Consider the following 23002-nt stretch of genomic DNA (forward strand, 5'->3'; position numbering starts at 1 on the left):
TAGGGGAAAATGCTGCTGCACATTTTTTCAATAATTGTTTCGTCTGGTTGCTGGGCTTGTTTACTCCGCATTTCCTGCTCCCTGTTTCCTTTTTTTAAATGTTTGCTCAAAGATATTTAGCCAAAGCCAATATGTGAACAGCCAGGAGAGATCGAGTGAGCAAACACTGGCTTTTTGTCGAGTTGGGAGAAAAATGCCACATTCCAGCCAACACCCTGATAAAAAACAAGTCAACAATCGGACTCTTACAGTACGTCCGCAGCGGTTAAATCATGATGCAGCAGTTATAAACGTCATGATTCACCCCCTCTTATTACGTAAGGTGTGATTAGCCCGGAGGATATTTGCAGCGAGTGACTTGTTTAAATGCTGGCGGGTAGTTTGCAGAGATTCTTGGCTGAAATGTTCCCAATAAATCCTTCTTCTCCCTCCGACTGGCTGACCTTAATTTGCCTCTGCAGTAACTCTGACCACAGCAGCTCCCCCTGACGCTCTGACACAAACCACAACCGTGCACCAAAACACCCCGTTTCACTCGCTTCAAGGGGCGATGCGTTTCCTAAATTAGATTATTCAGCATCTTCATTATTGACCGAATCCTTTCTGCCCACGCTCCTCGTCGTCACATTTGTTTTACAAGGCAGATGGCGGCGAGGTAAAGAGCTGCCAGCTTCTCGGGCTCCACACTTGACCTGCTCATCTTGTTGTTCCCATAGTAACTAGTCATCACCAGGCAATAAGGAACGGAGGGGAACAAAAAACACAGAGTGCTTGTCGGGGTGCAACTGTTCCCGTCTCTCTCTTGATCAGGGCTGAATGCTGTGTGTGAGATTCATTTGAGGCTTTTCTGTTTTTGCATAAGGAAAAGGGCTAACTATGCCTGAAGTCATTTGTCATTTTATTCCCAAAGAAGCGATCACTGACTTTTTTGTTTTGCTGAAACACATTTAAACGAGGCCTTTGAGAGCTTTTAACTTAGTCCCTTAGTGGCAAGATATTCATATGTGTGTTTGTAGGTATTTATGTGTTTTTATTTATCTGTTTTGCTGCAGCTCACACCCCAGACAACAGCTTCCTGGGCTTCGTAGTGGAGCAGCACCTCAACGCCAGCGACATCAGGCACATCGATGACATCAAGAGGCAGAACCAGTCGCTAGTCTACGGCAAGGTCGACAACTTCTGGAAGGTATGGTCATCTTTTATGCACGAGACATTTATAATATTACTTTACATGCTGTACCAGGGCAAAGAGTATAGAAGCAAAGAGACAAAACTCTGCCATGCTGCAGCCATTTTGGACTGAAAAGGCTTATTATATTTATGATATTTTATTGTTCAACACAGGCCGTTTCGGTAGAATATGACAACAGAATATAAATCATTTTCTTTTACATTTTACTGGCGTCTGGTAGTCGCTTTCAGTCCAAAATGGCGGAAGCGTAGCTCTGCTGCTTGAGCGCTTGATTTGATATGCAGCAGACATTTCTTTGAGCAGAACACGCATTTTAAATGTCAATATCGGAAATCAAAAGTGTTGAACCATGCTGCATCGGAGAAAGTAGAAAGACGAAACACATATATACACAGAAAAACCCACAAACACATCCATATATTGTACACTCACAAATGTACACGTACACGTATATTCCCTCTGAAGATGAAAGGGACAGGCGAGGCACGCCAAGAATAACCCATTTCCAGACCTCTGAGAGCTCTGCAGTGAAACTCTTTGAACAACCTTGGGTAAAACTTTCACAGGAAACTTAATAACAGTCTGGTTTTGAGGAGCTCAGATTCAGCTTATCGCCCTCCCCGTGAAGTTTTTAATATATTCAAATACATGCTCACACTGCGGCACAGAGACCAGGGGATTACTGTATCCTAGACAAAAACGACTTAAAGACTCGGGGAGATTTGCACATTGTTTGGCGTGCCATGGATGGTTGGATTACTGCCCGCGCCTTGATGAGCTTTCGGCCGACACCATGTATGTTTCAGGGTGGGTCGCCCCGGATCCAGCTGACTCTTTAGATGTCTGACAAAGTGACTCGGTGGAATGATAATAGAGGCTACAAGAGAGAATTGTCTTCATGTAACATGCCTGTAGTGCAAATGCCTTCTCACAGCTGGAGGCTTTGTGATGAAATTGTGTAGGATTGAATAATAAGCCTGTTGCATCATTGGCTTTACCGCCTCACCACGGAGGAGTTCCGGAGCAGATGGGAGTTAAGTGTCCGGATCAAGGGAACTTAAACGTTACGTTTCAAGGCTTGGATGAGTGTTTATTCAACCACGTTTTCCTGTTGGTGTAAACTTGAAAATTAACCTTGCATGCAAAAGAGCGCAATAAGAACGGCGTGTCATTTGTACATCATGTAGTCTGTGCTGACTGCAATGTAAATGCATCCGTATGAATATGCTACGCTCAGAGCTTGTGACGTAGAATAAAAGGCGAGAAGGACTGCTTATGGCGTGAGGGGAGGTGGATGGGTCCAACAAACACAGGACTTTCAACCAGGAGACCGCTGTTCGAGGCCGACCTTTTGTTTTGTAAGTTACATTAGTGCCGTTTGTGACGTGTTTTCCGTAGTTATGTTACGTTGTTTCCTTACGTATTGTACTTAAAACTATGACTTTTTTCCGAAACCTAACTAAGTGGTTTTGTTGCCTAAACCTAACTAAGTGGTTTTGTTGCCTAAACCTAGCTAAGTGGTTTTGTTGCCTAAACCTAAATAGTTTTATCGCCTTAACCCAACTAAGTGGTTTTGTTGCCTTAACCTTACTAAGTGGTTTTGTTTCCTAAATCTAAGTAGTTTTGTTGCCTAAACCTAACTAAATGGTTTTGTTGCCTAAACCTAAATAGTTTTATTGCCTTAACCCAACTGAGTAGTTTAGTTGCCTAAACCTAACTGAGTGGTTTTGTTGCATAAACCTAAGTGAGTGGCTTTGTTGCCCCCTGCTGGTACTGTACCTTAATAGGCAAAACGTCCCCCTTACACGCTGTCCTCCTGTGGACAGGCGGGGGTCTATTACATGATTTGTCCTGAGAGAATAATATGAGCAAAATCCAACCAGCTGCGACTGAAACAGCACAAGGAAGTGTTGTATTTGTAAAGTCAAATTGGAAAACATTAACAGCAATAAAACATAGTCCAAACATAAAACCTAATCTAAAATGTATTCATTAACAAAGAATTTGAATTTCAAGGGCGCATTGTGCGGCTCTAAATCCCAAGGTGTATTAGTGTTTTAATCCAGAGGTAGCTGGCGTGCTGCTGTGCTTTATGGCTTCTAGTACTGAGTCAGAGCGCACGCAGCAGAGAGCCATTCAGTGTAGCTTTAAAGGGCAGACGGGGGGAGCCCATCAGCTCACAGCAAGGGGCATTAGTTGCCTATCAGACTCCCAAGCGTGTTCATTACCTCCTGCTTTTAATTAAAGGGCCATTTTGGAGCCGACTGATAACGAGCTGACTGGCTTACTCCATTTCCCTCCCTCTCTCTTTCTAAATCGCGCTGTCCTCCGATCTCTTTCTCTACACTTGAGAGGTTTCATTTAAAAATGATATATCCCTCTATTTGAAATAGAAAGTGGGACCCACTTCGAGAAATCTATTTCTCGCATGAAGGTAAAACTCACAATGGAATTATATTCAGTTTATGAGATTAATGATGTGAAGTCTCACCGACTAACACTTGAGGAAGGTGCAGTCGGCTTTTGAATAAGCAGCGATTGAATTAAATCACCTTTCGGCCCTGATAACGTCGCCAAAGTTCAGTGCTTTTGCCGCTTATCAAATCCTCCCTTTTTCCACCATTACTATACCTGCCCCCCCCATTTCCACTCTTCTTTCCCTACGCTGTTGTTTATCTAGGGAGCAGGTGATTTACATTTTAACGTTATTTTTATCTAATGCAACTAGATGTCTCCCTCCCCACGTTCTATTGCATTTACTTCACAACAAGTGGTTGCCAGTTCGTTGCACAACCTGCATATTTCATGGTGGAATGAGACTCAGACAGACAGTCATGTCAAGTGAAGCATCTTTTGTGGTGGAGTAATGAAGTCATTTTGCAACATTAGCTATAGATTTAGGTCAATTTGTGCGGCAAATTGTAAATTTTATGGGATACTGTTGTTCGGACGATTAAGCTAAGACAGCTAATATGTGCTAACGCCAGTCGTCACTTGCTGCCACGGTAAATATTCACGTATTCTGCAGCCTGATGGAGAGTTTTTTCCACACTAACTGGCAACTAACGACCCAGAGATACCACAAACATCGTCATACTATTGGCTCACAACACATAACTGCCTCCTTTATTGTTTGCTTTACATGCATCATAAAACAAATACATAGGAGCTTTAGCCTAGATAAGACTTTACAGACTTTGGACACCGTAAGCGATATTTCCATTGAAGTCTTATCACATTTCTTTTGCTATTTTGATCTATAAAACAAAACTAGTGTGGCAAAACTCTGGACATTGAAGCTGGAAATGTGCGGACACAAACAGGACACATTGGAGTCTCTAGCCGAATGCCGTCTCCTTCCTCGCCTTTAATTTGGCGGGGTTAATATGGGTTAGGTGAGTAATAGTCTCCACGCAAAACGCAGCCTGTTGAAAGGCCCTGTGCCCCGCCTGATCAGTATGCAGAGGTGCTCAGGTCATACTCAACCCACCGGTGAACCAGCAGACGGAGTAATCACCCACACACACACCTTTTTTTTCAGGACTTTATTTCATTACACATTTTTATCAACACCAGTCAAGTCAAAACGGAGAAAAATGTATTGTGATGCTCACCAGATGCTGTAGTTCTAGTACACATGAGTTTCTCATTTCCCCGAGCACAAAACAATTTCATTTGCCAGTGAGGAATTTTGGCAAAGCTTTGTATATTGGTGTGTAGTTGTATGAGCTCACATAAAGAAAGCTACTGTAAGGATTGAACCTCAAACCTCATAGGATTAGTAGTCTAACCATCCGGGTAGGGCAGCAACTAATTATTAATTTCATTGTTGATTAATCTGTTGATTACTTTCTTGTTTGGTCTGTAAAATGTCAGAAAATGGGGAAAAATGTCAATCAAAGCCCAAGATGACGTCCTCAAATGTCTTGTTTTGTCCAAAGATATTCAGTTTACTGTCACAGAGGAGGAAAGAAACCAGAAATTGTTCACATTTAAGAAGCTGCAATTGGAAAATTACATCTTTTTTTAAATCTCTCCTGTGTCCTGAAGAAAGGCTTCTGATCTGAACCTTCTCAGGAGAGGAAGTGTCTGGTGTCCGACACTCATTTAGACGTTAGCGTCAGCGGTTCTAGTCCGTATCGTGAATAATTCACGCCTCATCGTGAGGTCAATCTAGATGAAATGTTGCAATTTATAAATTACTTTGAGCTAATTAACAGATTTTTGGGAAGCACAGTGGAGGCTTTGACTGCTCCCTGGTCGAGGTTGTACCTAACTTTATGCAAGATTTGTGGTAATAGAGGTGAGAGTGAAGTAATTTGCAGTGAATCAGTTTGTAGCGATATTAAATGATTCTCTCTGTAACCTCTCGGATGCCAAAGCAGCAGGTCGCTCCTCTGACCTGATGGTACGAGAAAAGGCTGCATGTGATTCAGACCCAGGGATTAAAGAAAGATGAAAGATGGCAAGTCATTATTTTGTTGTCGGTGGTGAGACCCGAAAATAAAACTGGCCAGACCACCTCTGAGGGGAGCCGTTTCCATAGCAACCCAGTTGGAGGAGTAGAAAGGAAGCAGAGCAAGGGAGCTGTCTTTTTCTCTCTTTGTCTCTCTTTCCACACAATACAAACAGCTATTACATATTTAACCCAAATCATTTCAATCTACCTGGACTCCCCTCGTCAGTGCACCACATCTCCTTTAAAACGCTCCCTGTTTTTCAGTGTGGAAAAAGGTGAGGATGAGGAGGATGTACAGAGAGGGAAAGCCGCAGGCCCTTGGCAGCACATCAGAGGACATGGTGAAGAAAGACAAATCACACACACACAGAGCTGCCATATGCAGAGCAGCAACACTCTTACCCATAAACAGACAACAATGTGTGTCTCATGATGGATCCCCAAGTGGAGTTGAACATTAAACCGTCTTTAGTTTCACTGTGCCCGTCTGATCTGATGAAGCCATCCCTCGTGCCGTTAATCTGGCGTGAGTGCCGGGGCAGAAACCTGAATTTGACGTTTGAGGAAAGAGCCGGACCGGAGCGGGAAATGTTATTGCGCTTATTGAATTGACTCTTTTCTGTCACAGACGTTTTATCGAATTAGGCTCAGGACATTTCCAGAAGGTGCCGTTTGCTGCTGCTTTACTTTTGAACTCAGATCTGTAGCGTTAAATGTTATGTTTTACTTTTATCTGTAGTAAAGCGTTGGGGCTGGCAATCCATTAAAGTATTTAATCACAAATTAATCGCACATTTACAAAACAATATAGAAAAGATAGAAAAGACAAGGATGTTCCAAATGAGCTGAACATTTTGAAAGTCGAAGTTCTGATTAATCCCGATTAGTCATCGTACATCCTCGTCACGGGGACACGCTGACCTTGCCTTGATTCAGACTGACCTGAAGTGCGCGTCCTGTTCCGTCCACTTCGATTTTATCGAGCGAAAGCAGAACAAGTGCACTGAACTTCAACTCTGTTTGCTTCCGTGATCACTCACAGAAGCAGTAAATGACTAATGTAGATTTATGAGGGGGATGCAACCAACAACAGAGAATAATATAATTAACAGTGAAATGACGTAGAACCAGCTGCAGCAGGGCAACATGAAGTCATGTTTTAAATGAGCTGCTTATACCACGTTGACCGAGGACGGCAAATTTCATGATAATTAGGCTTGAAATGATACGGACCCCTCCCTGTGGCACCTGTTCTGTTTACTGCATGCTTCACTAGGTTTGAATGTATGGAAATGGTGTTTATACCCCCCTGGTGCGATTAGCTTCTGTGTACAAGGTGCAAATCTTTTAATTGCACCCAATGAAGCATGTGACGTTACAGGTGTTTCTATCGCTGCAGGACAGCCAGGATTGATATACTGTAGCTGCTGCATGTGTTTTTTATTTATTCCTCTTGATCTGGGCCTGTTACACTCGGATGATTATGCAGCCCACACATACATACTGTAGCAGGGACTTGCTTTTTCAGCATTCACACAGCCCCTCCTCTACTGTCTGAGTCCAAAACATGCTCTGGCCATCCACCAAACTCCAATAGGTTACACACTGTTATGTCTAATGGGGCGTGGGAGGGCATCGAAGTAAATAACGTCTCCTGACTGCACTCCAAGCACTTCTGGATACTATTTACCACCCATGTTCCTCCGGTGATTTCTAAGCATCTGTCAAAGTGTCTAATGGGTTTTACAGTGCGTCCGGTAAGGTGTTTGTTTACAAGTGCGCCTGTCATACACTCAAATCTGTTAGTCTGTGAATCAGACGTTGAAGAACCACTCTGGAATTAAGTCATGCAATAGTTGTAATGATGGCACACATTTCCTGAAGAAAATGTGTTGTTGTCAATCGACTTAGTTAATCGCGATTAATCGTATAATCAGAGAGATCATGGCTGAGATATAAATACAAGTAATGTCTGTGGAACTGATAGTGACTCAAAGTACATAAGTGAACAGTCATGCTAGGCCTCATGGCCGTTAGTATTGCGAAAGTGCCCTTGTGCAAATCACCACACTTGAAATGAACCGTTATTACAGTTGTTACACCACTGCAGAGATGTGTGTGTATAAAGCGTGAGTGTGTGTGTTGTGTTGTGTGCGGAAGTGATTGTTCCTCCTCTGAAGAATGGGTGGAGTAATTTTTTTTTGTCCTGATTGACAAGCTTCCAGTTTTTGGGGCCCCAGAGTCTAGAAATAATTTCAGATGGGGAAGACGATCAGAGGTGCGTTTGATGTCGAAGGCAGTTTGAGGGTCGAGTAAGTCGAACCGAGCGCACCTGTCTGCATTCTGATGAGGCGAGAGCTCTTCACACCTCTCGAGGTTACCGCAGAGACTGTTGCACTGATGCTTTGCTCATTACAGTCTCTTTGAGAACGTGAGGAATGGACACGAGGAAGACGGAGTGTCTCAGGTGGACGGAGTAGTTGATTGTTTAGGTTGAAATATGCCGTAGAGCGAGATTAATCTGCTCGATCTCTTGTGTCTTGACACCGCTACCTGTCGAGAGAAAGCGCTGAAACATCAAAATCTACTGTCAGCCCTGCAGCTCTGCCCAAATTCGAACATATAGAGAGGAGAAGTTTAATAGTAAAAGGGAGCATGGTTAACATTATACCTAGATATAAATGATGCTAGCATTTACCTCAAAGCATTGCTGTGCCTACGTATATTCTCAGAGAGCTGCTATCATAGCTGTAGCCTCTTAGTCTTGTCAACTTAAAAAGATCTTTTAGACATAAATAAACATTCTGTGATATTAGCTGGTTACAAATAGTAAACCTGACATGTTTATGTTGGTTTATGACTCATTTCTTACTTATAAACTGGTGAGGGCTGTAATGCTAGCGGTCATAAAGAGGGATCAATAGCGAGTTAGCTGTGTATCTCAACCTTTATATGTTGCGCTATGAGGGTTATTGTTAGGTTGTGTCTCTCAGCCTCCCCGGACACTCATCCCTCTGTCTTCCCCTCCGCCTCAACTGACAGAAAGCAACCGCCACCTCTCCTGTTTCCTCTCCGAGCCGAGGTTTACAAATTCCCTCTGATTTACAAGGTCATAAAACTCCCCTCTTCTTCCTCCTTCAATCAACCTCTCCAGCTAAAGCAGTTATTTTATAGCTCCCCGAGCACGTGCTCCCGCTGCCGCAATCGATCTGCTTCCTGGTTTCAGATTGCACATGGCATGTGGTCGGCGAAGTACGCATACAGTGCACGTGAATCCACACGGGCTGTCTGAGGACACGTCTGTCTGCACGCCTGTTAGTGTTACAAAGCCACGACTTCTTTCTAGTGTGCTGACAGCCGAGGCAGGATTATGAACTGAAGTTGACGTATCGTCACATGAAGGAAAAGTAAAGGAAAATCCACAATGGGATCTAAAAATGACGACGCACATGTTGCCCTATTTCTGCATTCCTGTTGCGCTTTTCTAGGGTTGTGATTTTTTTTTTTACATCTTTCAACCTGTTTCTAGGTTCTTTTTAAAAACACACTCCCACTTCATTCCAACTCAGGTGTGTCTCTGTGGGCGAGCCAGCCATGCTCCAGAGAGCAGCGGGCAAGTGATGTCCTCTGATCGTGAAGCTTTGTGTGGCGACTGCCTCCGAGGGTTATGGCCATTTATGTTCCTCCTCTGCACACTAACAGAACCACTCAAGCGGTCACAACAAACACAGCACACACATCCCGCTGCTGCCTTAAGAGACTTGTTTTTCCTTTAGTAGGTTTTTTTCTTTCTTCTCCAGGCAGTCATGTCTCATGTACAGTGCATCCAAGCATGTTCTCCCAACTTACAGTCCAGTACTGCTAAATCTCATATATCATTACAGTATTTTATAGGGCTGTCAAAGGGTTAGGTTGTTAGGTTGCAGCGGGCTCATTTTTAAAGCTAGATTCTGAAGATTCTGGTATCATATGAAACTAGAGAACCTGAGGAACGTCATGACTGATGAGACCCAATCGAGAAGCGAACGTGGGCGTCTGCATCATTGTTTTCAAAAGTCTCTGCTTCTGTCCGTCCAGACTAAAACGCCGGAGTTTTCTCGGTTTTAGGGGCTCGAAAACGCCGGAGTAGCGTGGATACTTCAGCATAAACGTAGCAAAAGTTATGCTTTTTTAAAAACGTCTCGGTGTGGATGTAGCCTCCGAATCTGTCAACTTTTGTATTTAAAACTCCATCAGCTGATGTGAAAGTGCAACTAATATCTTAAACCATTCAAAATACTAACATGAATCACCAGACTTTTCTGATCTCATGCACCATCTTTATAGATTTTTGTAAGTGTGTGTGTGTCTTCAGGTGCCTACCAGCAAAATAAATCCCCTCAGACACACACACATAAATCCTAGCTCAGCTCTCCTGAGTGAAAAGATTACAGGGTTGTGATTTCACCTTCTAATTAGGACTTCATCTCTCACGCTCTTACACACACACACACACACACACTCACGACCACACCAGGCTGCTTTAGTTACAGCAGGCTGGCTGGAGGCATCTGATAGCCGGGTCTACAGGGACCCCGACGAGCGGCTACCTGAAATTTAAGACCCGAAAGGAAACACTGGGGTAGACACACACACACACACAAGCCTGCCTTTGAAACCGTCCCTGTGAAACAGGTAGCTTCTAATGATAATGGCCTTGCTGCCCCGTGAGTGTTGGCCCTATTGGTAATCGATAATATTCCGGTGTGTGAGAGAAGGTGAATGTGCCTTTGAGGCATCCTGTCATTATGGAGAAAATGGCAAGTGTTCATCTATACTGCCTGTACAGTACGTGTCTCCCATATGGCTTAGTCTGCAGCAGATAGAGGAAGTGAAAAAAAGACTGCATCTCAGGGAGTATTTTGTGTGCAAATTTGTGGTTATACGGCAGTCATGTTCTCGTTCTTGGAAATCAAAGACCTGCTGTGACAATCTCAGCGTGGGGACCATCAAAGGCCTTTTAAGAAGCTCGTTATGATCCAGCGATTGCCAAGAAACTAAAAAGATGTTCGAAGTAAACAGTCCAAGAAACTGTCGGCCTAATATTTGATCAACACTTTTAAGCCACTTCATAACTTCCGGTCACTATTAGTACTTTACAACATCTTTCATATCATTTGTAATTCTGCCTCAGTACACGCTGGACTGTTATCACGTGGACTGAATCCTTAATCTTCCAAACGCATGAAAGAATGCCGAGGCAAAGTGCAATCACTGCGGTAAATTCTGGGCAACATTAAAGGTGCCCTTGAAGATGAAAGCGCACTCTTTGGGCAGGGAAAAATGAATATTAACAACATCTATTTTGGGGGCGCATAAATGGTTTTAAAAAGATGATCAGTTTGGACCTAACAGAGTCTCTTCGTCAGGGTGGATATAATAAAAACATCATCAGGGAGAAAATAGGGTGCGTCCCCTGAGTTTACTGCGTCCCAAACACATTTTCGATCATCCTCTCAAGACAACGAGACGCTTAGTCTCGAGCCCTGACGGTATCTACAGCACTGTAGAAAAATAAGCACCGTCACGTTTTCAGATTTTTGGCATCGACTTGGTACCGGTTCTCGTGACATCACAAGAGCCAAGATGAGTAGTACACCCCATGACAAGTGATGATAGTGAAACATAGGTGACTTTTGGTGTAAAGGAAGCGGGCCATATTGGCATGCTTTGAATGCTTTATTGTGTTTTTGATCAAGGACATCATGGATCAGGTAGACTTTAATAACAGGAGCAGGGTATTGAGTGCACTGATGCTCTTCATACGGTGCTATTTTTAGCTCCGCCTGCCTTTGTGGCCAGATGGTCAGTCAGGTAGCTCGAACAAAAGTTCACCAGGCCACATAACAAAGTAATGATCCTGATCCTCTCTCAAAAAAATGTTATTCAGAACGGTTAATTCCGGAAAGCTTTTTTCTCTGGATTGGACCAGCTTAACATCAATAACCTGAATGTATTTTTTTAACATGTCACTATTTTGTAAGAGATGATGTGTTTTTTTGAACCTCTTTTAATGATGAATAAACAGTGACTGACTGTATCTCCCTGTTTTGTTCCAGGACAAAAAGAAATACCTCGACGTCATCCACAGCTACATGGAGGTACACGGCACCGTCCACGGCACCGTGCGCGGCACCGTGCACGGCACCAGCACCTTGCACCTCCCGAGCTACGTCAGGAACCACGGCATCCTGAGCGGCCGAGACCTGCAGTTCCTCCTCCGAGAGACCAAGGTGAGTCCAGCTGTAAATTGTCTCGCATGAAAAAAAAAAAAAGAAGACCCTCCAGGGAAATAAAAGTGAGGGCACGGTGCTTATTAGATGGCTATGAAAACCACAAACCAACTCCCACGCTTGTTCCTGTAACTGTGGCCTTGCTAACCTGCAGGATATTGAGTATGTGGTAGTTAAAATGTTAACCGAAAGACAAGTACAACTTCTTAAAAGAGATGTTGTTTGGAGAAGAGAGTGTCTTTGTGTGAACAGAAGAGAGCCTTGATCCGAGTGGCTGTAGTTTGTCCTCGGTTCGGCCGTCCACACGAGCACTTCTCTCCATTCACGTCATGACTTGTCTCTTCCTCTCACTACTCCAAACCTCTCTTATTCACAAAGACAAGGACACAGCGGCCACAGAGAGAGAGGCTGCAGCCAGGCCGGGGTTGTACCGCGCGGAGCGAGCTCTCCGCTAAACACAACACTTCACATGTTCCGCAGAATGTGTGTCGAGCTGTTTAACACAGATAGCTTTGTTTTGTGGCAGCACTGTGAAGCTGTGAAGTAACCTCGAACTGATGTAAGACTTTCCATCTGGTGTAAACTTCAAATTCCAAAAGCTATTAGAACAGAAACAAAACAAGAAATGCAAACATATGGAGTTATCGATAATGCCTTTATTCAGATTCATCTTCATTTCACGGTTTACGTTTACACGCCCCCTGAGTTTGGATGTAATGCTATGTTACTACTGTAGAGGGTGGATTTTCATTAAGTTTTATGGAGCTGCCCATTGCCATAGGGGAATGGGATTAAAATTACATGGGCCTTAAAAAAACCAACAATGTCTGCTGAAGGTGAAAACCATCATTAGTGCTGCCGTCATTGAGAGATGGAGTCTGACTCTTTTGGCTCCAGTCGGCGTCCTTTTCAGAAGAATAAGGTGGGAGAGAGCTTCGATTTCTTTAGCCTATGAAACCAGATGCCTTCCCGTCAGAGTCAGAGAGAGACAAGAGTACGCTGGGGCCGGGATACAAAGAGCAAAAAGAGCTGTGATTCAGACGGTTATAGAAAAAAGATGGATTGAGATTTACTGAATAAAACATCGCTTCAGCCAAAAAAGCGATTCTTTGCTTCCAAATCCAGCACCTAAGAACCGAGCACCCAGTGATGTTAGAGGCTCTGACAGAGAAAAGCAAAGGTGTAGCAGATCGTTAAAGTATTGAAAACAACTTTAAAGACTAAAGAGAAGCAACACTCCAACAAAGAACAGAGTGAATTTAGAGCCTGGCAGAGATGGGATACGGTGTAAACGTCCATATCCTCTCATTACATACGGTTCTGCCCGTACGGGAACGGCCAATTAAATCCCACAAAAACCCAACATGTTAGCCACGTTGTTGTTTAAGAGCTTCCAGGGAAAACAGGAGGTGTTGCAGGCTCAGTCATCCTCGCGCCGCTTAAACAACACGCTCACTGTTACCTGCAATCAGACTGCCTGAGATAATTGGCCCGGTGGGGTTTAACTATTGACAGAGTGTATTGTAAAAACACTCTGAGTGTGGAGGCGCTTCTGTGAAGAAGAAGAAGAAGAAGAAGAGCGTGTCGCTGTCGCCGTCTGACCTTTTGATTTTCTCTCAAACTGAATTTCCTGAAATAAACTCTGACGTGCCGTTCTGTTGGGGGAATGGTGTCGACGATCAAACCGCTGAAGTGCGGCAAAGCTTCGCTGTGTCATGTTTGGTTTTAGATTCTTCTGACGTTGCTATCTTCCATATCTTCTAACACCGTCTGCCTCCGGTTAGTCTTACATGGGTTTCTAATTTAACTATTTGTGTGTGCGAGACGAGGAAGAAGCTTTAATACCAGTTTTACACGTCATTATTGTCATCATATTCTGCAATAAACAGACAAACAAACAGCCTAATTAACTCTCTGGGTCATTAAACTCAGCTGCCGTCGTGTTTTAGGACATGTGGCTCCGAACATGTTGTGTTGGAGCTGGTTCTTTGTTGTTTGATCATTATTTGTATTTCTCTCTGGTTGGCTCATAAACTTTAAGCGACAGAATGAGTGAGTCTTTGTTTGTTATTAAAGGGGACATATCGTGTTCATTTTCGGGTGCATACTTATATTTTAGGTTTCTACTAGAACATGTTTACATGCTTTAATGTTCAGAAAACACTTTATTATCCCTCATACTGTCTGTCTGAATATACCTGTATTCACCCTCGGTCTGAAACGCTCCGTTTTAGCGCCTTTATCACGAGAATCAAGCTGATTTTGGGTCTGATTCCTCCCCGTCCTGACAATCGTCAACAAAGCCCCGATTTTTTGATGGTTCTAAAGATGATCTTTCCAGCTATTCCTGTGGTCTGAGCTATGTTAAGAGAGATTGTTTACATCTTCCGATCGGCTCAGAAGTCCATCCTGGCCGCACCGATTTAAAATCATAAATGTTAAACATGTTTATTACACGGCTGTGTTGAATACTCGATTCTGATTGGTCAATCTGCGGTCTGTAAATTCTGTATAACAGACTGTCATCACCCTGTCGGGGATTCTTTCATAACAATGACCGGCTCGCTGAATATTATCCCTTACTTAATATTTACGATGGGATATCCTGTTTTGTGTGGGGAACCCCGAGGACAGCCGATGACGCAGTCACGTGGGAAAGAACGATAGCCAATAGGGAACTTAGCCGCGTCTAATGCAAAACGCAAAGCACAAAGTAGAAGATGGAGCTCAGAAATGGAGGAGCAACTTGTTGATTTGTGGCAACAACACAAGTGTTTATTTAACGTGTCTCCATGACTTCATCCATCCATCCTTTGTGAATTTTCAGTACAAAGTAAAAACTAACATCGCTAATTCTTTCTGCCTGCCGTCCGCCATGTTTGTTTACACTTTACTTGTTGTTCTTGAATGAATCTGTTAGTGTGTGGTGTGCTGTTTTGGCCAAATCGTTGCTCACCACACACTATAGGAACAAAACACATTTTCAACATCTGTTAAGATTTGAAAAATCTTTTAGTGTGGTTCAGCCTTAAGAGAAAAAAGCTCACTACTCCTGCATTTGAGTGCCATTGCCATCACTGTGATGCCTGTAAAATGAAAGCATCTTCGTTGCATGTGTAGGTGTCGTATACACCTACGTTTATATGGGCATCATGTACGTACAAAGTAAACGTGCTTAGATTACTCTCACATTTGGAGAGGAGGAAGTCATTGCACTTGCAGGTGGCAGTGTTAGAATCAGGATGTGAGTGTACACTAAGGCAGGAAGTTTGAGGGCAAATCAATAGAACAACAGCTCTGATCTTCTAAGCAGAATGTCATTGTACTAAGAAACTGCTTTAATGCAATTAGGAGCTTTCAGGTAGAAGCAAAGATCTCTCTTTTTCAATCTATAGCAGTCACATAGGGGATGCAAGTAGGCATCATTCATTCATTTCTGCTACATCACTGCTTCTCCTCTGTCTGTGTCCCCTCTCTTCATCCCCTCCCCTCCTCTCTCCCTATAAATAGTGGGCGACTGTCTCTCAGCATTGAGGAGCTTTTGCATGCACACACACAACATAACACACACATAGGAGGAGAAGAAGTGTGCTGTGCTGCCACCTGTTGGCAGAAGGCTGTAGGTGTTGACCAGAAACATTAGTAATGTTTACATGTGAGCTAGAGGAGCATGATTCACAACCCAGGGCCCAGCTGCATGAAAATAGACCTAAAGTCAGACTTACTATAGAAACCTAAATCTACCTGTTGCATACAGCTTCCCTACGAGAGACTAATGTAAGACTGACTTAGATAGCCTGTTGCGCAATGCATTATGGGTGAAATAAGACGGTGGATGCAACACCAAGTATGGGAGAAAATAACAGAAACAGTAAATGGCTTAAATCAAGTGGTTGTTAGAAACGTTAAAGATGTTCAGAAACTATTCAAGAAGATGGTACAAGAATTCAAAAAAGTAATAGAGAAACAGTTTAAATAATTAGCTAAAATTAATGGATAAACAGTTTAAATAATTAGCTAAAATTAATGGATAAACAGTTTAAATAATTAGCTAAAAATAATGGATAAACAGTTTAAATAATTAGCTAAAATTAATGGATAAACAGTTTAAATAATTAGCTAAAAATAATGGATAAACAGTTTAAATAATTAGTGAAAAATAATGGATAAACAGTTTGAATAGTAATAATAAATAATAATATTTATGCAACAGACAGGCTTAATTAGACAAGTCTAACCTGACAATCTAAGACTAGTCTATGGCCAAGACTAGTCTTAAAGTAAGCTTATGCAACTGGCCCCAGGTCTGAGTATTCAAGTGTGTCCAGACATGCATAGTACAGCACTGCATTGTGTGTTAAAGAAAGAGTATAAAGAGTAGTACACACAGACTAGCCATTGTAGCCGACCAGCTCTGGCCCTCCTCGTAAATGAGCCTCCACCTCCACCACTACACCACCACCCTCCTCTCTCTGTCTCACGCTCAGTGGACACGCTGCAAATATTTGCTCTTCCCATCCAGGAGGAATGAACTTGTTATCAGAGCTCCCCTCTTGTTCTTTATACGTACCGTATTTACTTTAAAGTATGTGAATTGGACTGTGAAGAGGAACTATTTGCTTACTGTGCGCCACAGAGCTCGTCTTTCTAAATGTCTTTTTAAATGGTTTCTAATGATATCATTTGCATTTTAAAGAAGCCTTAAAACAATACTTTGCATGACCTTAATGGACATTTAAAAGAGTTTGCATGCTGTTCATACTGGCCGTTAAAGCTTCCTGTGTAAGTGATGGGGCTCAAATCAAGAGAGTATCCTCCACAGTTACACTCCTTTTTAGTACAAAATCCATCTTCGCGCTTGAGATTTAATGATATATCTCAGGTGGTGTATACATTTTGAGTTAAATGAGTCATTATTTAATAACTATTTGCCAGTTATTGTAGCTGTTTTTTTAATTCTCATCAGGCTACTTGGATATGGTGCGTTTCCATCTGCTCGGTAATATCCTTGGTACTTCTTCTCCACCAAACGTCTCGTGGCCTTTGGGAGGAATAACCATTAGAGCGATGTGTTCGTATTATTCTGCTTGTTTTTCTTCCTTTGTTTTATAGAGAAAAGGTGCTGCCTCATCTGTATTTTGTGCTGATAACATGAGAGGTTTGTTTCAACCGCTGCTGCTATCAGCAAACAGCAGGTGAACTTTTCTAGCCCTCTACCGGCGTCTTTGTTAGTCCCATGTGGTGTGCACATGGGACTAACAAAGCTGGAAAAAAAAAACGTGTGAACACAGAACAGGTTGTGCAGCAGCGTTAGTCAATATTTCCTCTCTCTCCGCTGCAGTTGTTCGTGGGTCTGTCTTTCCCCTACGAGGGCCCCGCCCCCCTGGAGGCCATCGCCAACGGCTGCGCCTTCCTCAACCCCAAATTCAGCCCTCCGAAGAGCAGCAAGAACACGGACTTCTTCAAGGGCAAACCCACGCTGAGAGAGGTGAGAGGGAGGACAGTTGTTTTACCCTGCAGACTCTTCTTGCTCGAGATGTTTTAACCTTTTTAACCTCTAACTCTCTGGTTTCTGTCTGCAGCTGACCTCGCAACATCCGTACGCCGAGGTGTACATCGGTCCACCCCATGTGTGGACGGTGGATATCGAGAACTCTGTGGAGGTGGAGAATGCCATCCGCTCCATCCTCAGCCAGAAGGTAAACACAAAACACTTGAAAAAAGTTAATTTCAGACCCTGTTCATAACCTTATTGATTACTGTGGTAGCCTACGTCACAACAGCTGAGTGGGCAGATGGACCCGCCCTTTTAAATGACCTCAAACCAAAAGATATTTAGTTTGCATATTTAAAGGGCCGACGCGGGCTCGGGACCTTCGTGTTCCACTCCGCTCCGCCGAGTGAGTCGGAACAATGGCTGTGTTCACCGGACAAGCCTGCGGAGCGTCGTGTGCTTCGTGATCCGTGGCCTACCAGGCTCCCCCCTTCCTCTTCTCCTCTTCATCTTCCTCCCAAAAACACAAAGAGTGACTCACAACAAAGGCTTCAGTTGTTGGTCTGAAGTTCTCCTCTGCAGATCAGGAGGTGGACAGCGGGCTAATATCTCTGTAGGTGTGCTGACTTCACCACCACAGCATCCTCTTTAACCAGTCTGTGTTTTGTGTCTGTGTGAGCAGATCGAGCCCTACCTGCCCTACGAGTTCACCTGTGAGGGGATGCTGCAGAGAGTCAACGCCTTCATCGAGAACCAGGTACGGCCTCTCGTGTATTATCTCTTCTTAAACACAATGAGGAAACGTCAGGATGTTGTTATAGCTGAATGCAAATCTCTTATCTGTGCTGACAGCCAGCAACAACAGCTCTGTTCACTCGTAACGTTGCCCTCGTCATCACTGTTAAGCCGTTAGAAATGTTTTACAAGGGCCAGAAAGATTTCAGAGCCAAAAATTACAGCTGCTGTTGAGTCATAGCATACTTTACTTTAATAACCCTGTCAACACAGTGGAGATATATAATAAAATGTTCTGCTGTGGGACTGTAAAAACAAACACTTTTTGTCGTGTTTCACTAAACCAGATTTTAGATTCTTTTGTAGGACAAGAGAGCAACAATCTGACATCACAGCTTGAGCAAAAGATATGGATATATATATATCCTTCTAGTGTTAGTTTAAAGGGTAGCCTGTGTTACGGTGGTGTTGTGTGTTTTCCGTAGTAGTGTGACATCATGATGTTGTTGTGTCGTCAGGACTTCTGCCACGGTCAGGTGATGTGGCCGCCTCTCGGCTCCCTGCAGGTGAAATTGGCCGAGCCGGGCCGCACCTGCAAGCAGGTGTGTCAGGAGGAGCAGCTCATCTGTGAGCCGTCCTTCTTCCAGCACCTCAACAAGGACAAGGACCTGGCCAGGTAACACACACACACAAACACATGTTAATAAGACAAATCTCCCTTTAAGGTACATTTTGAACACACTTTCACCCTGTTATAGTTTTTAAAAGTGTCCATTAGGTGGCAGCATAGATTTGAATTCATATTTGTCATCCAGAGTGGAGGATTTAGATAAAGTGCAGTATGAGGTTAAAGCCACTGGAGGGCCCAGTTTGTTTACTGGGATAAATGGCTCATGACTGATGCTGAAGAACATCACTTCCTCTCTCACTCTGATTCACACATAAATAATCATTAAGCATGAAAACTGAAGGAAATCTCTCCCTCAGGTTCGGCATCGACTGTCAGACGGTGGAGTCGAGCTCGGACACGGTGGTCCCGGCCTACAGCGACACCCGCCGCCACTGCATCTTTCAGGCGGACCTGCTGCTGTTCAGCTGCGCCGGCGCCCACCAGACGCTGAAACGCATCTGCCCCTGCCGCGACTACATGAAGGGCCAGGTGGCGCTGTGCAAAGACTGCCTATAGCAGCGACACGCCGGCTGACGGGAGGAAAAGGAGGGGAGTGGATTCGGGGCGCTGCCGGAAGCAGCTTCACGAGTGTGTGTGTTTGAGAGAGCTGTCAGTCAAACACACACACAACAGACTTTTGTGGGAAGCTGTCTGGACAGATTCACCGGACTGCGTCCGTTCATCATATTTATTGTTTCCCCCAGCTGCTGGAGGCGACCCCGAGCATCCTCTTGATTCACCGGCGGCGGCGCCGCGGCACCTGGAAGCGGTGTGAAATTACTTGAATCAACAAAGGGAGTTTAAAACGGAGGCGAACGAGCTGCTGCCTCCTTGGTAGACTGCACATATCAGTGACTGCCTGCCTGTTTGTCTTCAGGTTCATCAGGGCAGCAAGGGACCAAGGGAGGAGACTCGACCGCCTCGTCACGACAGCCGCCGCGCCGCGCCCCCTCCACTCCAACCCCTCCGTCCTCCGCCCCTGGTTCCAATCTGAAACTGTTTATTTAGGTAGGTTTGCACTGGACTAGCTTGCCTGAAGGCCCACACACACACACACACACACACACACACACACACACACATAGACGCACACACACAACAGACGGCGGCTTAAGAAGAACCCAGTTTTACACTGTAATCAACTCTGATGAGAGCGGACATGTAACGTAGATATCTAGATTTTTATTCTGGACGTTTTTCCCGACAAACACACAAACCGCGATCCCTTGATTTTCATACATTCACTTTTAAATTGCACATTTGTTTTAAACGTTTGTTTTATTTAAAAGAAGATGTGTGTTTCTACAAAAGGCCAGTAGAGGAGCGTGAAAATGTTTTTGTTGGACTGTTTCAGCAGCATCCGGTACGACACGCACACACACCGAGGGTCGTTCTCTGTAGCTAAAGCTGAGTCGTAGTGACGTCGTAGATGATAGACCGTCGTCGGTAGCGGTGGTGACACCTAGACGCGAGGAAGCCTTAACAACACGTGTTCCAAAGACTCCACAGCCTGCAGAGAAACTGTTCGTCTGCGTCTTAACGTACACAAACTGTTAATACATGAACCCGTCTCCCGTCTACCAGACAAACAGCTGTAAATCCTTTCATGCAAAGCAACAAAAACATGCCAACAAAGCGTTCCAAGAACCTCGCATCTCCTCGTTTTTCTTTCCATAATTTGCCTGCAGATTTGCGAAGAAAAAAAAAATAAATTCAGATAAAAGTCGTAGTTGTTGTGGTGAATGGGGGAATAAAAATGCACTACGGTAATTTGCAGAGGTTTTAACAAGATATTAGTAACACTGTATATTGTTCATAAGGGTTTTTTTCTTTTTTATTTATTTTGTATACAGATCTTTATCTCTGTGTTTTTGCTGGAAATCTTTGTTTTTTTATTTATCGGAGGGGTGTCTATTTTTTTTTTTTTTCCTTTTATAGATTTTTTATTTATGGAGAGTAATTTAAAAAAATTAAAAAAAAAAAAAAGCTTGCTTGTCTTCAAGTGTATGACCGAGAGAGAGGGGGAGGCTTTGTCTGCTTCTGTTCAGCTTTCAGCAGTGAAAAGATGTTATATTTAGGGCTTAAAATTTATAGAAAATGTTTTAATTAGGGCTGTCAATTGATTAAAATATTTAATCGCGATTAATCACACATTTTTTATCTGTTCAAAATGTACCTTAAAGGGAGATTTATCAAGTATTTAATACTCTTATCAACATGGGAGTGGGCAACTATGCTGCTCCATGCAAACGTGTGTATATATTTATTATTAGAAATCAATTAATAACACAAAACAATGACAGATATTGTCCAGAAACCCTCACAGGTACTGCATTTAGCATAAAGAATATGCTCAAATCATAACATGGCAAACTGCAGCCCAACAGGCATTGCATTAACTTTGACAGCCCTAGTTTTAACAATCAAAATATTTTACTCCTTAAAAAGCTAAAAACTTGCATGAGGATTGGTTTTAAACTGAAATTTTAGCCAGATTTTAACTACAGAACAAGAATAGTCTGAATCTTTTCATCATCACTGTCTGTTTAAAAGCTGCACAGCCGTGGACAAACGTTTCCCAGCGACAGCCGGCAGGAGCCTCATACACTCTGTGCTTTGATTTCCAATCTCAGTTTTTCTGTTTGCACAAATTTCAGACTGAACGTCCAGCTACAGGACACCACCTGTACTGCTTCATTGTGTCAGCTCAGACTGTTTTTAATTATTTTTTTATTTACATTTGTAAACAGGTCCGTGATCTGCCGCCAAGTTTAGTGTTTTCAAAGAACATGATGTGCCTTTTCATGGTTTAGTCCGGTTTGATTGCCAGCGAGTTGTTTCGGTTTGACAGTCGGCCGTCAGAAAAAAACACACTCGTGATGCAGCCTTCAGTCCCAAATTTATCTCCACAAATCAGCTAAAGGAATCTCTTTCCTCGATCAGTTTCACTGTTCAAAATCTTTTTTTTTAAATCTAATTTTAATTGAATTAGTCCAAACCTTGTGATTTGTCAAATTTGGTTGCTCCAGTTGGAAAAAGTGTAACTGATTCACACAACTACAGGAGAGGATAACACCAGTGTTCATTCACTTCAGCTAATGTTTGCCATACATTCTTAAAAACATGTTTTATAGTAACTAGATTAGCCACTTCCAGCTGTAATCTGATTTCACAAACATCCATGTAAACACATAATCTGGTCCCCTTTTCTACATCCATTCCTGCTGTGTAGGTTCAGACTCTAAGAAGGCTGCAGCAGTCATACAGTGGTGTTATCCTTTCATTGAAGCTGGGCATACTAGAAATCTAAACCAATATTTAAACTTGGCTTACTTTATTTTTCAATTAAAAGTGGGTCAAACCTGTTTTTTTGCAGTAAAAGCCTTATTTACGTTGTTATTGTAAGCATGCTGTCGATCACATTATCAACTGTTTCTATTGAACAAAGTGGTTTCTTCACCATATCTGTCTTTGTTAACCTCAGCAGCGAATGTCTCCATTGTAAAAAAGCTACTTACAGTCATACGAACATGTACCAATCTTTGTTTTTCAATCTCAACCTTGTTTGAATCTGTCAGTTAGCATCCAGATTGTGGTCCAAGCAGCGAACGGTGAATAACGCAACGACAACAACTCTTTTTTTTGTTTCTGTTTTCACAGTCCTTGACGAGTAAGAGGGATATAACTTTATTTTTAAATAAACCTTTTTTCTGTGACAAAAGGCTCAGACTCTGGTTTAATATTTGTTTTACATCACAGCAACACAGATCCAGTATTTACAGAGTACAGTCGGCACAGCATCGATGACATACTCTAGTAAATAACAGCCTCCTTCTCAGTGCCTGGGAGATGTTTAGTCGCCGCTGTGCTTCGCTAAACTCTCAGTTTTGTGCTTTTACACAGATTCACATTGAACTTTCAGGGTAAACACCATTAAAAATGAATATGAGTCCAACTGGCAGCCACACTGGAGGAAGGTAAGATACGTGCTGTGGAGGCGTTGAAGGCTGCCAGAAGTAGAGACAAGCTTTAGAGTGAGCATGTGGATTTAATGATTATTTATGACCTAAACGTTGTCTCTCTAATGAACAGACAGTGTGCAGAAATCAACTCTATTAGATCACATATATTCACGTGTGTGGTGGCAGGTAGCTCTTCTCGTCACTAGATGGCGCAAGTT

General features: G+C 43.1%; 1 protein-coding gene across 1 annotated transcript in view; it reads left to right on the plus strand.

Annotated features, from left to right (window-relative positions):
- Positions 1–22545, plus strand: part of mgat5 (alpha-1,6-mannosylglycoprotein 6-beta-N-acetylglucosaminyltransferase) — a 74201-nt gene extending 51656 nt beyond the window's left edge. Inside the window, 7 exon segments of the mRNA XM_037761682.1 lie at positions 1053–1186; positions 11750–11923; positions 17265–17411; positions 17506–17622; positions 18100–18174; positions 18671–18828; positions 19140–22545. Of these exon segments, the coding sequence (XP_037617610.1) occupies positions 1053–1186; positions 11750–11923; positions 17265–17411; positions 17506–17622; positions 18100–18174; positions 18671–18828; positions 19140–19338 (1004 nt within the window). The 3' untranslated portion in view covers positions 19339–22545.
- Positions 22546–23002: the final 457 nt, after the last annotated feature.

The sequence above is a fragment of the Sebastes umbrosus genome, chromosome 24, assembly GCF_015220745.1.
Source record: "Sebastes umbrosus isolate fSebUmb1 chromosome 24, fSebUmb1.pri, whole genome shotgun sequence".
In the NCBI taxonomy this organism is placed as follows: Eukaryota; Metazoa; Chordata; class Actinopteri; order Perciformes; family Sebastidae; genus Sebastes; species Sebastes umbrosus.